This window comes from Mesitornis unicolor, unplaced genomic scaffold (assembly GCF_000695765.1).
Source record: "Mesitornis unicolor isolate BGI_N332 unplaced genomic scaffold, ASM69576v1 scaffold28184, whole genome shotgun sequence".
Lineage (NCBI taxonomy): Eukaryota > Metazoa > Chordata > Aves > Mesitornithiformes > Mesitornithidae > Mesitornis > Mesitornis unicolor.
The window spans coordinates 1-16,599 of NW_010178562.1; the positions used below are offsets into that span (position 1 = coordinate 1).

The 16,599-nt window shown below is 37.7% G+C and overlaps 1 protein-coding gene across 1 annotated transcript in view; it reads left to right on the forward strand.

Annotated features, from left to right (window-relative positions):
* Positions 1-1,679: 1,679 nt before the first annotated feature.
* Positions 1,680-16,599, forward strand: part of FRY (furry homolog (Drosophila)) — a gene marked incomplete at both ends in the record, with an annotated part of 89,078 nt that continues 74,158 nt past the window's right edge. The window contains 10 exons of the mRNA XM_010182504.1: positions 1,680-1,819; positions 3,752-3,842; positions 4,251-4,330; positions 4,447-4,527; positions 6,101-6,269; positions 8,717-8,809; positions 8,904-9,002; positions 11,493-11,594; positions 15,789-15,892; positions 16,386-16,494. Coding sequence (XP_010180806.1) covers positions 1,680-1,819; positions 3,752-3,842; positions 4,251-4,330; positions 4,447-4,527; positions 6,101-6,269; positions 8,717-8,809; positions 8,904-9,002; positions 11,493-11,594; positions 15,789-15,892; positions 16,386-16,494 — 1,068 coding nt within the window. The remainder of the gene's footprint in view (positions 1,820-3,751; positions 3,843-4,250; positions 4,331-4,446; positions 4,528-6,100; positions 6,270-8,716; positions 8,810-8,903; positions 9,003-11,492; positions 11,595-15,788; positions 15,893-16,385; positions 16,495-16,599) is intronic.

Consider the following 16,599-nt stretch of genomic DNA (forward strand, 5'->3'; position numbering starts at 1 on the left):
TGGCTGGCCTGTCTTTCCTGAAAAGGACATGTCCTCTAAGTATTTATCTGAAGTCTTACTCTTGAAAGCTTTGGTATAATTGAGCCTGGGCTGCTGTAGTGATTCTTCATGATCAGCCTTCTGTCACTTCTGTCAAGCAGTGCCTTCATGCCATCTTCCATGGCAACTTGTTTCATATTTCAAGTAGTAAAATATACTGGAAACACTGAATCAAAAGGTTTCCTAAAATAGTATTTTTATCAAATCTTTTATTTGTACAGGGGCAGTTGTTATAGCTTTCTAATGCTCCTGGTTTAATTTTAGGCCATAATACCTGAACAATAAACTTTATCCTCTAAAGTGTCTCATTAACTTTAGACCACAACATCACACTGAATTTGGTAAATTATGAGGCTGAAGAACTGCAAAAGAGATCAGAGTTATTGATCTAAGCTAACTGTCATCCACAAAAGTTCTCATTAAGGATTTAGTAACGTTTGGGAATTGTATGCAAGGTGCTGGATCTTCCAGTTTTGCTCTTGTCTAGTCACAGAGTTCACATGAGCTTGGTGTTATATGAGACGTTAAACTCTATGGTTGTTGGTCCACAAGCACTGAAACCCGCTTGTTTAAATTGAAGCAGGTGGATAAATATGGCAGAGTTAATAGCATAATCAGTGCCCTTGACATGAAATACATACTTCAGCACTTCACTCCTGCTACTCAGCACTTCACAGGATCAAGCCCTGCATGGTCTTGAGGTGGTCAAAACTCTCCACTAATTTATTCCCGTTTTGAATATATGTTTTCTGTTTTCTTAGAATGTATGCAAATCCTGTAGCTGTGAACATTCAGTTGCAATACATACATAATCCTCTTGTATAATAATGTTGTGGGGTTTTTTTCACCCTAGCTTTTGATCTTTTCATGTTTTGCAGTTTTATGGTTTCCTGTAATAGGAAGTTTAAGTCATAGTTCAGTAGTAACATATTTGGTAATGTTTCTGTAATTGGTGACACAGTGAGCAGTAATATTCTTTTCCAGTATGCCACTAGAGCTCTTGTTTAATCAGAAACTATTTTTAAGAAATTATTTTAAATTATGTTTTACTTATTTGTGCATGCAAAGACACAGGAAACTGTAAATATTTTCCTGTAAATGAAACAGAAGTCTAAGTTTAGTCTAAGAGAAGTTGAAGAGTGTGTACCTAATAGGAAGATGAATGCATCTGCATGTTCAACTGGTTAATGTTATGGCAGAGTTTGCACAGTTTCTTAATATATTCTGGGCTGTGGGAGAGGCATCCAGCAGTCATATACAACCCATGAAGACAGTACCTCTGATTCATCACTTTTTCCTTCCTTATATTGTGCTCAAACTCCAATCAACGTTGTGTAACAAATAAAAATAAACTGTTTGAAGAACTGGATAGTATTTTGTTGTGTTGAAAGGTGTGATACACAATTTTAATGCATTTTAGTATCATCAGTGGAAAGCTACTGTTGACGTACAGCCCATTATTGGATTTCTGCTTATGTTTCAGTGGGAAGTGCAGAATATTAAGCCACTGCTTATACCATGGATCTCAAAAATGAGATTAAATCAAGAAAGAACATGCCAAACCATTGAATTAGTGCCTTTTTTTTTTAAGGAGGAAAGGAGACTTAAACACTAGTTGATTTGTTGTATCTTCCCCATAGGTAATAAGCTCAATGAGCTCACTTTCAGAATATTGTCTACCCTCTATTCTGCGCACTTTGTTTGACTGGTATAAAAGACAAAATGGAATAGAAGATGAATCTCATGAGTACAGACCAAGAACAAGCACTAAATCCAAAAGGTATGATCTTGAGTGTACATACATTATTGACCAATTCTAAGGTAAAATATATTACATTTCACCCATCGGCTTTTGTGAGGTTACAGTTGCTTGAAAGTTGTTGTCATCTATTGTTCCGTCTGCTTCCTCCTGGAATTCATCTCTCAGCTTCTAGGTGGATGCAGTAATTGTGTCTCCATAATTACGCTCCTGATAGTTCAAACACTATGTTTTGGATGCTGTAATGTTTTTTAAATAGTAGTTTGTATAAATTGTATCTGTCTTCTTTACTCATGTGAGCAGGCAATAATTCAGTGACACTTTGAAGGATTTTTTTAGACAGCATTCTGCTGAGTCATTGAAATTTCACATACACCTATTCTCAATCCAAAAAAATTGTGAATCCATCAAAGAGCTTTAGCAACATTGATTTAGCTCTTAAAACAAACAAGTAAACAAAAGTAAAGACCCCAAAACAAATGTATTGATTTTTCAGGATATCAGTAGTTACTCAGTGATGAGGCAACAGATCGGGCTATGTTTGTATTGAGGTCTGACAGTTTGGTATAGGTATATTCTTCAAACTTACAGTTTTTCTGAATACTTCGGTATTACATTTACACACTTGAATGAAGCAGCAGGATAACCAACACTGGCAGACCTTGCATTTGGAAATGCATAGGCAATTTTTCACATTAGGTTTACAATATAATCTAGTAACTACTGAAGGCAATAGTTGCTGGAACGAAAGTGTAGGAGCTAGTTTTAGATATCAAGGTAGACAAGAACCTGAATCAGAATCTTCCAGGCTCTGTATGTCAGTAGAAGTAGGCAACATGAAAGCATGATTCACAAATTAGATGTCTGCTTTTGGGTAGGATGAATCCTTGCCTTGTGAAGCACCTCTTTCTCTCGACTTGTTGCAGGACCACCTGCTCATAAACAGTCTTCAGGAACCCCACCCAAAATCTAGTTGAAAGTCAGCTTAGCGGTGAACCGAGGCCACTCTGTCAATTGACAGAGTTACAGAAAGAATGTATAACCAGGCCTTTCTCCAGTTAATATGAAACCAAGGAAACCAAAATGCAAATAACTGATTTCATCACTGATCAAGCAGAACTCTTAAATGCATGGTTTTTTATAAGCACATAAGTAAAATTGAAATCACTAAAGCTCTTAATGTTTGTAAGAATTGTGCTGAATTCACACAAACAAAAACCTGATTGAAATCAGTGGTAACTGCTTCAAATGGACTGCAGAACTCTCCCTTTAGTATTGTATATTTCATGCTATCTTTTGAGTACGTGTTGAAACTGTGATCAGGTAATCCAAATGAATATTTTTGTCTGTTTGTATTGCAAGCTACTCATTCTGCACAAGGAATGCATTTGGACTTTTGTCAAGCCATGGCAAAGTTAAAAAAAACAACACTGAAAGAGTTTTAAAAGGAGATTGTACTTCAGTTATGAATTCTCCATCGGTACTTTTAGGGCATTTTTCAAAATCCATCACAAGTCTAAATATGAATTTGATGACACAAAGAAATCCATTATGTCCTCCTCCAAAGTGTAATTGAGAACTGTCTAAATGATGATATCAGCAAGGAAATTGAAATGAGATACATGTGTTAGAATATAGAATCCAAAAGTTTCTGTGTTTTTGTTTTGGGCTTTTTCTTGAAAAAGTTTTGTCTTGATCTTAAACTGGAAAAAAGGGAGAAAATGAAGAGTGACATTTAAACATTTGAAAGACGGTGAAAGTAACAAGTTAAATTTGGTCTATCTATCTCATATTTTAAGAGCATATCAGTGCATTATTTTCTGAAATGCTGGAGTGCAGTTTAAGGAGTAGAACACAATCCCCTGTTACCTGCATTTGTGTAACTGAAGAAGGCATATAATATGAATTATGACACATCTTCTAAATATTGTGTTTCCTGGTTTGATTTTGCAGTGAAGAACAGCAGAGGGACTATTTAATGGAAAGAAGAGATCTGGCTATTGATTTTATTTTTTCTTTAGTATTAATAGAAGTTTTGAAACAGGTATGGAGTTCTTAAATTATTCGTTAACTAATAAATTATGGAAATTGCCAATACAACCGAATTTTAGAATTCTTCTTTCTATTTCCATCTTTAAGAGTCCAATAGAAACATGAGATACATCCTGCATGCTTGTTCATTGCTGTCCTTCTTGCACCTGTAGAATGCATAGTATTCTGTGCTAACACAGACTTCACTTTGCCAAGTTTTTGGAGCTATTATTATATTTCTCTTCAATACTAACTAAACTTTAAATGACTGGCTCATTTCAGCTGTTTTGTTAGCTGGATTCTATTTCAGCTGATACCATATTCCTGTATGGAAGATACTCATGAGTAGTACTAGCACTAACGTATGCAGCTTGAAGTATGTACATATGTGTACATATTATGTTTTAATTTGTGTTTTCAGATTCCACTTCATCCTGTAATAGACAGTTTGGTACATGATGTTATTAACTTGGCTTTCAAGCACTTTAAGTACAAAGAAGGGTAAGGCTCTTTTTCATACAAAGTTCTGTGAAAAATACTACTTTTGGAATTGTTTGATAGTAGTCGTTTAAGCAGTATGCTTTCTCAGCCAAGAATTCTCTCTTGTCTCTTGCTAGGTACCTTGGTCCTAACACTGGAAATATGCACATTGTTGCGGATTTGTATGCAGAAGTAATAGGTGTTCTAGCTCAAGCAAAGTAAGCAAAATTGATTATCGTATTTCCCCCCTAAACCTAAAAAGTTTTACTTGCTTAGCATATGAATATTTTGATTTTCTTATTTCCTTAAAAGTTAATCTGGAATAGATCATTTCAGTTCATTGGCCCGCTATTCGTCCAGGTGCTCTAGAGCATAGAACTCTAGGGGATCACAGGCTTTCTGCATCTAGTGCAGTGATACTGCATAAATTTAACTCAACTACAGCAACATTATTTTTCTTATCTCAGCAATGACGTCTGTGGAAAACCCAAAGGACTGAAGAGAGCTATTTTGCTTATTTTTTTCTATATGCTATTTTTTCTCTAGCTGGGCAAACCTAAAAATGGCTGTCCTCCAACACAGAAATATTTTTAAGTCTCTCTGCAGTCATTTCAGTTTAGAACTTAATGCAACAGCTTCTGAATTCATCCTGTGCTTCTTAGAGTAGATGACATTACCCAGTTTGTGGACCTGATCTTAAATTTTGAATCTGGCAGCAGACAGATTCAGAAGCTCATGTACTCAATATAACATCTCATCATACGCTTACACCACAAACTAAGCAGAGGGTGGAATTTACTGCCCCAACACGGTGATCTCTGTCTCCTAACTTCTTGGTGTTGCTGAGAGTGAGTCTACTCTACAAAACCAATCAACTTAGCTTGGTGCAGCCAAAACACTTTGAGTTCCTGGATATCATATAACTTTCACAGACTTCAGGTAAGGCCTTAGCTGTGTTTCTGCATTGACAGGGTTAAAGGCAAAAGAGGAAGTGACATCTAGATCTGAAGCTTCAAATTGACTGTCAAAGACTGCTTTTCAACTCCAGTTCTGAAGGGTTTTGCTAAGACCTTACTACCACTAAAGGGATTCTTCCTGCCAAGCTGTTTCTTTCAGCTCTCCTGTGTTCTCTATCAGAGGCAATAGCAAAAGATCATTACATGCAACACCTACACATAAAGATAACATTCTTTTCATTTTGTCTCAAAAAGGACAGGAGGTCCTGTTGGATGATCTTCCTATATGTTATCTTCATGGACTGTGTGTCTCAGAAGACGTCTCCAATAGCTTTGTGGGGGAGATTAAAAATGGTCACAGACCTCCCCATCCCAAGTTGTCGTTAATGCTTAAGTGTTACTGTAACAGCTATTAGAAAGAAACTGAAGGGAGAAACAGCCTATCTGAATATTTTCATGGTTATCATTTAAGCATTTTCTTTTGCAAACATTGCATGTACTTGCAAAAAAACTATTTTTCATCTTGGATTTTTGAAAATCATGTGAGGAACTTATTCCAATGACAGTTAGCTTTTATGTAAAAGACAGATGTGGTAAGAAAATAATTGGAAAGATGTGGTTGTATAAAGGGACTAAGATCGGACTGTATGCTTCTTTTTCTGAGTTTATCAGAAGTGAAGGAAAACTAAACAAAAAGAAATCTATTCACAGACTTGCTGAAACGGTATTTTACAACCGAAGTTAAATCATTAGGTTTTTCCCCATTTATATGCCTTACAATAGATTACAAATATTAATGTGTACTTTTTTGTAACTAACCAATGTGAATTCATAGATTTCCTGCAGTAAAGAAGAAATTTATGGCAGAGTTAAAAGAGTTACGACATAAAGAACAAAGCCCATATGTAGTTCAAAGTATTATCAGTCTTATAATGGGAATGAAATTCTTTCGCATTAAGATGTATCCTGTGGAGGACTTTGAAGCTTCTCTTCAGTTTATGCAGGTAACATTCTTATAACTGTGGTTCCCAGACCTTTCAGAACGGGCTCCCCTTCATCTTTCCCGTAATACTCTAGATTTTCCATGAGTCATCCCCATGTAAATGTATGACCAGCTACTTTCTGCTTGTTCTGAACCTCAGCACTCCAGTCTCCAGCCTCTGGAGTGTATCATTCCATACCAACTTTTCATCACTCATAGACTCCTAGTCTCTACCTCTCGCCTCAAACAAAAAGAGATTTTGTTTTGTCGACCTCAGACCTTCCACCCTGCCATCCCGCAGCCATTCCTTGCCCTGTGTCCCTGCCTAGCTGTGTCTCCCTAGCTGCTCACTACCTCCAAAGTGACTCTTCCAACCTTGACATAGTTGCTAGAGAGGAGAGTAACTTCTGATGGACAAAAACACAGAAGAAGAGACAAAGAATTGAATCAAAATCTAGATGGAATTTCCCTCAAATGTGTTGTCTCCTTCCACCACACCATCACCCCACCCGATCCTGTAGAGTACATTCCGAACCCACCTGGTTTGAGAGCTACTAATACAGAGCATAGGTTGGCTATCATGAATGCTTTAAATGAACAGATTAAATTGTTTTGTAAAAGGAAAGAAAATCTTCTATATTTAAGCATTTTTAAAAGTCCACATTTCTTGTTGTTAATATACAATGACTTCTGTTCCCATCAGCAGCTTTATTTAGCTTAACCTTTTTATTCTCCCATTTTTTCTTGGGATCACCCTCATGCCTACATGGATTGTATTCATTCAGGCAGTAAAATACATGTTTTATATGAACATCCATGTGAAGATCAGCTTATCAATGGCATCAATGGAGTAAAAAAATCAATGTTAGATGCCCACAGTAAGGAGTTAACATTGGCATACAGACATACATGTCTAAGTCCTGAATAGGAAGCACATTCTATTTCAATTTTGCAATGTGTTTTAAACCATATTTAACATCCCAGAAAGAGCTCATTTTTCTTCTTACCTTACACTTCTTTATATGAATACATCCTATTATGTGTTGAATTGATGTAAGTTGTCCAGAGCTGGCAAGATATCAAGGTAGTGTGTGTTCAGTGCACATGGCTGATGTGAGTGAATGACTTTGTGGTATAGCTTTGTGGCACAGCACTGCTGGGATCCAGTGTTCACTGGTATTGAAATCAGTGGTAAAGCTCCTGTATCGTAGACTCAAAATCTGAATGCAAATGATCTCTACCTTGCTTGTGACTACAGTATCTCAGCACCAAATTAATACTTGTATATACTACAATGCAACATAAGATGCACTGTGTATGTAGAAAGGACAGTTTTGCTCAATTTGGTGAAATACACTTACAGTTCAATTCTGTGGGCAGTTCATCTGTTAGTTTGAGTATCTACATGCAGTGCCTCAGCTACAAGCTCTGTCACACCAGCTCTGCCCTAGTAGAGAGAAACACTTTCCGAGGCTGAGCTGATCTCAGGAGTGAGCTCCAGAAGAACCTACCTTCCACCACAGAGCGCAGAAGCAGCCCATGAAGTCTACTTACTGTCTTTGCATAGAGGCCTCAGCTGTGAAGCAGAAATGGCTGGAATGGCTGAAGCCATGTGGTGTACAATCCTGATTGCAGCCAGAAAAAGTTATGTGTGCTCTAAAGTGTAAACTGTTCTACACACTTGTGCAGGAAAGAAGGTCAGTGGGTACCTTCCTTATAAAGTCAGTGGCTGTTTGGGCCTTGGACCCAGAAAGGTAGAAGTAACTGGAGCAACATGATTTGTCATCCTCAGAGAAGTTGTACAACAACACAGGAGTGGGTGATTGCTTATCTCCCCTTCCTCACCTCCTGAGCAGCAGAGCTCTGTGGGTCATGGCTCCCTGCATGTTTAGTACAAAAGTGCATTTTTGTTTTCTCTCTCAGTCCCCAGTCGCAGGCTGGAAACTGTGGTGGTTTGTACCACAGGTCTCTTCCCTCACATAGCATAGTTCTGTATTGACCGTTAATATGCAATGGATCCTAGCAGTGAAATTTATCCCAAATTATTTACGGTGAGATTGTTTCTTGCCTTATCAGAGATAAGATTAGGGTATTTTCTGGCCTCTCAGAGCATTGTGTAAAGCAGTCCATGTGGGCTATTACTCCTGCTTCTGAAGACATACACGAGGAGAGCATGAGATCAACCAAGTCCAACTCCCTTTCATCGCCAAAACACCGAGACACAGCTGGAATCAGTAGGGAGTCTGTGGATTATCATGATTAGATTATCAGATCCTTGATCTTGACTTTTGTCCTGCTTTGTGCTTCCTGCAAAATGCAGATTCAGAAGTTAATAGACAAATGTTTTCTGTGAGATTTGCAAGATAAAAATAGTCACTGACACTTGATGTGCATTCAGCCAAAATTTAGAAGTCTTTATTCCAGCTGATACACAATTTGTGTTTCTTGTTTTGTTTTGTTTTGTTTTAGGAATGTGCACATTATTTCCTTGAAGTTAAAGACAAAGATATCAAGCATGCACTGGCAGGACTGTTTGTTGAAATTCTTGTCCCTGTAGCTGCTGTGAGTTTATTTTTCACATTGTTTGTATAATTTCTTTCAATTAGATAAAACAGCTTGTGAAATAGTGATTTATTAACATGAAATTTTATTTCAGGCTGTTAAAAATGAAGTGAATGTCCCCTGTCTGAGGAACTTTGTTGAAAGCCTGTATGATACAACACTTGAACTCTCCTCACGGAAGAAGCACTCATTGGTTTGTATCCCTAAGAAGCAGAGGTTAAAATTATTTATCAGAAATGTCTCTGACCAAGACTCTGGGGAAATTCCCAGAATTGGTTACAAAACCTTTTTCTGTGATCAGCTTCATAATCAATACATTTCTATTTGCAGGGAAGATATTGTATTTGCAGAAAATAACCAAATTTAATTTATTCAGAATGTCATCTAAATAAGTCTGAATCAAACCGATGTTTTCAGCTTCTGGGTCTGTGATCATTAAACCATTAGGTTTTCTTATACTTGTTATGTGTAAACATTAGGAGGAGAGGAGAAAGAATAGAGTTCACTTCTTGTCAAGCGAGAACAAATGAGGCATGTGGGAACAACTCTTTCACAGGCCTGAAATAATACGTTGCAGGAACAAAAAAATGTATAACACATGCCCTTTTAAATCCGTAACTTGGCTACTGTGCAGCTCCCTATTTCATTTTTTTCTTGTGAGATGAACAGTGGCACTGCAGTGTATTTTTGGAAGCATGAGTTGATCTGAATTAAATGAGGATCTGAGTCAGTTTGACGCTGGCCACCTTAAGCAGTCTGTCTCTCCAACTGGGTCAGTGCACGTCAGCACTATGGTGTTAGCTAATCCATTTTGAAGTCTTGGACCTTTTAAATAAAGAAAGTTGTCGTTCATCCTCCCTTGTTCTATGGGAAAGTCAAAAAGACTTCCCTGTTCCCAGCACTGTTGGCAAATGCTGGTCACTAGCACTGTGAATCTGTTGTCAGGGCTGCAGGAGCGTGCTTGAGCTCCGTGCTGCTGTTACACCAGCCCCAGGGGAGAGGTAGAGCATTCCCTGGAGCACAATCCGGATCCAGTTTGAATTAGGGGGAGTCATGGATTGGTTTCTGATTTCACTCTGCTTGAGTTTGTGTGGCTCTATTCCCCTCTGCCATGGCAATAAAACAATTGTTGAAACTGCAGCAGGGCAAGAGCTTTGCTCTACAGTTTTTAAGCTAGATAGAACTTCTCCAAACTGGTGGCCGTACTTGCCAAAGTCAATACTGAGTGCCCCCACAGCTGGGGCTTTGCCTTTGATTGTCTACACATACCACACTGGAGGCTACATAGTTAAAAGTGACCAAATAGAATAGATTCTTGTGAGGGTGTGATTAGAAATACAAACATTGTGAGGAGGAGGAGGGGAAAGGCAAACAGTTGGCAGAAATAGCTACAGTGCATATTTTCAGGCTTTCAGGAAGAAAGTACACTCTTTAGAGTCTGAAGAGGACCTTCCTTTCCAAGATCAATGTTTTGTGAATCAATGCACTCACTGTACAGGCAGGACAGGGAAATTCATCTTACCTCACTTTCAGTATAAAAGTATCTCATGTGAGCTACTCGTTGAGGTTCTCTTGGTAGCGAATTGAGAGAATTAGGAAACTCCAGGAGATGGTTTGTATCTTCCTTAAGACTCTTCCTTAGGATGGGTCGTAGCACTCCTGGGATGTTACGAAACTCTGTGATCCTGTCAAGTACTCAACTATTATAGTCATAATGTTAATATGGTAAGAAAGTCTTCTACGAGAAGATTTCAGTTATCCATTCCCATATATATTTCGGACATGTAGATTATAAAAGTAAAAATTAATGTACATTTGCCATTTGCTCAAGAAACTAGATCTAACCTAGCTCTTGACAATTTATATTATAGGAACAGAAGTTGGGGTTTATGGTGTATTTGTACTTTGAGCTGTGACTGAAGTTAGAATCTTTGGGGTTAATTTTGAGAATCATTGGTCTTTAAGAAAAAGTTACCTTATTTTTGACCAATAACTTCGAAGTTCTGATTGACAAATGAAACAGAAAAGTCTTGCTGAAATAGCAAAGTTAGTTTCAAAATTAAAAGGTACATTTTAGCTTGGCTTTTTTTAGTGTAGCATTTACAAGATGAGTGTCAAAGTAACTGTTGACAAGGAGACCAGTATTTGAAATTCTGTGTTCTGCCTTGCTTCTTTTTATTTTTTCACTTTACAAGATGTAACTGTAACTACTAGCAGATGCCTGTATTTTAACACAATTCTCTGTGGTGTTTGTCATGTCTCAGTAAATATTGTGACGGCAGATTTTGAGGAGTAATAGGCATCTGAGCTTTCACAAGTCCCTACAATCTCTGTGGGTCCTGTTGTTACTATAATAAAGTTTAGTTATTTCCATGCTATCATTTCTTAGTTAACTGACAGAAATTAGCCCTGTGAGTGTGTAAAATTGTGATCCATCTTTGGATTTATTATACTGCTGTACTTAGGCATTTGGTTATTTTTACTTCATCCATAAAAAAAATCTGTAACAGATTTAGAGAAAGGTTCCTTTTAAATTGTCCTGCTTAAAAATGTTTATGTTGCCTAACATGCATGGCACAAAATGGAGGAGTTAGAGCTTTAAGTTTACAGTAGCTCTATTAAGTTACTTTTCTGTTATGTAGACATGCAAATAATACAGTATTGACATCCATTTCCTGTTTAGGCTTTGTACCCTTTGGTAACGTGCCTGCTTTGTGTCAGTCAGAAGCAGTTCTTTTTAAACAGATGGCATATTTTCCTCAACAACTGCCTATCCAATCTCAAGGTTAGTATCTTCTGGTTTTAATATTGTATTGAAACTTCAGTATGCACTATTGATCTGTTGCAAATCTGTTTTATGTAAATGTGCTGGATTATTGCTATTTTCTGATTCCACACATAATTTTATTCCCAACAGTATAAATTCTTTAGCTGTGCAGAATTTTTCAATTATTAAAAAAATATATATTCTTGTGCCTAGTTTGAATTTCTACTGTTTCTCTAACTCAAACCAAGCCTGAGTCAAACAGCTGTGAAACAGGCAAGATTGTTGATGAAAGTTATTAGCTTGAGTGACAGACCAAAACTGACCCAATATTAACTTTTTTTCACAAAGGCATTGTAAAACAAAGCACTTGTTATTACTTCATCAGAATGGAACTAGTTGCAGGACACTGATTCCAATGCCTCTTTCACTCTATTAGCTTGCACTGAAAAAACCTTAGCTGTTTTAAGTTGTTTCCTCCACATATCCATTCTTATTCCTTTTCCATTTGTTAGATCTTTGAAGTTTAAGACTAACTGTCCACTGCAATCTGGGGTGGTTCATACTGTTCAATACACATATGCTAGTTATCATTGCTGCTGTTCCATGTTTCTTTTACTTGTGCAATAGCTCATGTCCCATTCCACACTGAAAGTGGATCCATAGGATCCAGGGTGGTCCTGTGCCTATCTGAAAAGGCCAATATAAGAAGCACAGTGAAGTGGTTAGCTCACATGAAGGGCGTCCAAACAGCTGCTTGATGAACCAGTGGTTAGGAGGCTTCTGCAAATGGCACAGGTAGAACATGTAGCCACTTTCTAGCTTAGAGGCAAACTATAGAGACAAACATTACATCTTTTATTGCTGTCGCTTTCTTGCTGTGCTTTGACTCTGTCTTAATGAACCAATTTGTATTGACTTTCTTCATACAGATCCTACTGTTAGAATAGCTCTTCAAAATGTTCATAGTCTATCTGAAGATTCATTCTGTACCTGAATGAATTACTTTTGTTGAAAATGTATTAGAACCATGTTTGCAGACAGGTTCAGAAAATAAATATGTTGTTGTTGCAACTGATTTTATGTTTTTTTAGGAAGTTATACAAGCTTTAGAAAAGGTGGCTACAGCTGTAAGATCTCAGGAGCCATCTGGGATATAGATTTTTCAGAAAATTAGTGATCTGATAAATTATTTGAAACCATTGGAGAAAATATAAGTAAAGTTGCTCCTACCTTATAATTTGAAAATCAAATTGGAATTCACCTTGCCACATATAATTCATTCACATATACTTTGATTCATAGGGGTTATAGATTAATGTGGTGACACGTTCGTGAGAAGAAGGTAAGGTAGCTGAATACTTGTCTAAATTAATAACGTGGTTAGCCACTTCTGCTCAGTACAGAGGAAAACGTGCCCTAACCATTGAAGTAATCACTTCACCAAGTTTGAGCAGCTGGAAGAAGAGCTAGATCAACAAGAAGGAGACATCTTTCCATTAGAAGGAGAGTTGTGCACACCAGGACAGTGTATGGGACTCCATAGTCTTGTGTAAGCTCCCATGTACCACATAATGGACCAGTTTTCTCAAAAGCCTCTTCTCCATAGAGCACAATCTCCTTCTCAAAACCATTAAGGTCAAGCACATGCTGGGAGACCTAAAAGGTTTATACTCTAATAATATTTATGATTTTAATATAAACTGACAAATCTCTGATCTTACAGAAATGGATCTTACAGAATTTTCTCTTGAATTAATAAGGGAAACTCCTGCCAAGACATGGAGCATTTGACCCCGGCTGAGTTCTGTCCAAAGGGCATTTCATACTATCCTGTTGAAAGCAATGTAAAAGTTAATAAGTGTCCTGCTTTTGAAATGGAGTATTTATCGTTAGCTAAACTTTATTTACAAAAAATACTATTCAAGGCAGGAATTCGATATAGGAGAGAGCCAAAGCACTGTATTTCATTTAGAGGCAAAGCTTTTCAGTGTGAGCAACAGTTCCTTTTCTCCAAACTACATGGGACAAGGAGAAGGCTCCAGTGCAATCTGAGCCAAGGGTGCTTACTTTACAAAGAATGGGCCAAACAATGTCTATCTCAGGAATGAATCCATGGGTACCAATGCAGTATCCCTTTGGCCTGAATGGGTCAGACCTAACACCATATTACTGGAAAACAGAAATGGAGGAATTAAATAAAATCAGCCTCACTCCTGGTAGTCCGGCTGCTGCCCCACCAATCAGAGAAGATGAGGCAGATGCATAGAATAAGAAATCTCTAGATGAGTAAGAACGATGGAGAAAAGCCAGAAGCACTTATCAGTAAAGAAACAGTGCGTATCTGGCAGACCTCTGTCTCTGACTGCTCCCATGTTCAAAAGGCCCACATCGTCTTTGATAAGCTCTTCAGCACCAGCAGTGAGTTGAGCACTGCCAGCAAGGTAAAGAAGCCACATCCAGTGCCAATACTTCCTGTTGGAAAAGTGAAGATTTCAGATATATTAGGCCAAATACTCCTTGTCCTAATAGGATTACTGGCTGCGTTTTTCTTGTTGACAAATCCTTGAAATATTAGAGGATCAATTGGTGGTGGATGTCTCTCAGTTTTCCAAAGGGAGACATGCTATGTGCTTTGTGAAGTACTGAACACCCAGCCACCGTGCACTTGCACTGAACTTGCCCATGGACACGCCCATGATTTCCCTGGATGTTTGTCAGGCTTTTTACCATCTTCCTCTCAATCCTGCTTGTGCCGTTTTCGGAAAGCTCCACTTATATCGGTCTTAGCCCTTTTCTTCTCCATCTCTTCTCAACTGCCCTCGCATCTGAACTATCTCGTCGCTGGAATAGTTGGACTTTTGCTTACAGGGATTATTTTCTCCTCTGCCACTCAAGCTCTTGTTACCTTGACTCAGTTAGCCCCAGTGTCTGCTGTTTTCTTGAAAACTTTGGGTTAAGAATAAACTTAAATAAACATCCTCTGACACCTGTTGAAGAAATCAGATTCTTAGGACTGAAATTTACAAGGACTGATATGATGTGCCTGATTAAAAATGGATTGAAAGTAAACAGGTTATTAAACAAATTGCTTCTAACAAATGTAATGATTTTTAAGTCCTGCAAAGATTGAGGCCTCATCAACTTCGTAGTTTCTTTTAATACTTATTCTAATCATGTGCTACAATCATTGTATGCTGCTATAATTATCGAAAAGGATTTTCAATTTTCTCTTCTATATGAAGCTCTATTGTATAAAATGTGTTGTCAGGGAGTTAAATGGAAATTGCAACCCAAGGACAGTGTTCCTATTCCTGGGCTTGTGACATATGCCATGTTGGAACTTGGAGCCATATGCCATATTGTCGGCAGGTTGTCTTCCTTCTGTTTTGCAGGACCTAGGCCAATGCACATTCAAGAATTATTGATGGCATTGGTTGCAATTTCTTTGATTTGTGGCTTGACATTTGTCTGTAGGCAAAAATTCAGCTCTTTGCCATGGAGATTTGCACTGTTGGGCCAGGCATATCCTATCTCAGGTCAAAGTGTACTGGACTTCTTAAAAGTTTAGCCCAGCAGATGGCCCAACACACAGAAGACCATCTGATTGGACTTGCATGTACTTGCACCCTACTCAGAGAGCCTGTGCAACTGCCACAGAAGCAGAAAACTGCATGTGACCAAAGAGACCCAAAGACAATCTTGTACTAGTCCAAACGTTTCCAAAAATAAACAGCAATCCAGTCAGCTAATCCAATTTAGTCCAGCTGATCCCAGATGCCATGCTAATTAGGCCAGCCTAAGCATCCACAGATTTTTGTCCTTTCACTTTTAAATAAATACAGTACATTTATTTATCTGCTATGTATCTTCATATCAGGTCTCCACCGTAGGGCAGCAGCTTTTGAATTGACAGTCAACTGAAGATTAAGTTTTCTTTTCAGAATTAAATTGAGATGGTTTTCAAATAGAGATTTAAAATTGTAACTTGTATCTAATTTAACTAAATTGGTAGTTGAGTTTTTTGACAACTGAAGTAGTACCAGGAGAGATAGGTCAAGTGTGTAAGTTACAGGAATGGGGTACTGGGCAGCTGTGAGGCTGTATCCTTTTGTAGTGGCATTATGAAAACTCTGAACCTTGACATCCGTTAAGTGCAGATCTTGCTTTCTAATTTATGCCTGAAGTTTGTTCTTACATTATTTATTTCTCTAGAATAAGGATCCCAAAATGGCTCGAGTTGCACTGGAATCTCTGTACAGACTGCTGTGGGTTTACATGATCAGAATTAAATGTGAAAGCAACACAGCTACCCAAAGGTAAGATGCTGTATTTGTAATGATAATCAGGCCTTGTAGACTCAGTGTTGCCAATGAAGAGGTTTTATAGTTCTCCTGAACTCCTTTGAATTGAACTTGTTCCTGTTGTGAAATAAAAAATTCAACTGTACACAACAAAATATGCCCTTTCCTGTCACTCTCAGTTATTCTCCCATGTATTAAAATTACTATATAAAGTGTTTATGCTTTTGGAACAACTGAAAATCACTCTTTGCCTGGTTAAAGATAGAGATATTTTTGTAGTAGCATGTCATTGACTGGTTTATTATTACTTGAAATGTAGTAATGAAATAAAATAGTTACATTAAATTTGTAGCAAAGGATCAGAACAAGTTACCCCATTGCATTTTCATTTCAAAGGTAACATACTTTAGTCTTTCTAAATGGAGTAGGATTTCCAACTTAACGTTTCGTGGTAAGTGAAAGTCTGCAGGGTCTAGAAATGTCTAATGCTTTTTTCCTTTTTTCACAGTCGACTTATTACTATTGTCACAACACTTTTCCCAAAAGGGTCCCGTGGTGTTGTGCCAAGAGATATGCCTCTAAACATTTTTGTGAAGATAATACAGTTTATTGCACAGGTATGGGTGAACTATGCATATGTCTTTCCAATTAATGAATAACTTGTTTTCCCAATAACAAATTAATAAATAAGTGAACTTCTATTGTCTGAATTTTTTGCAACC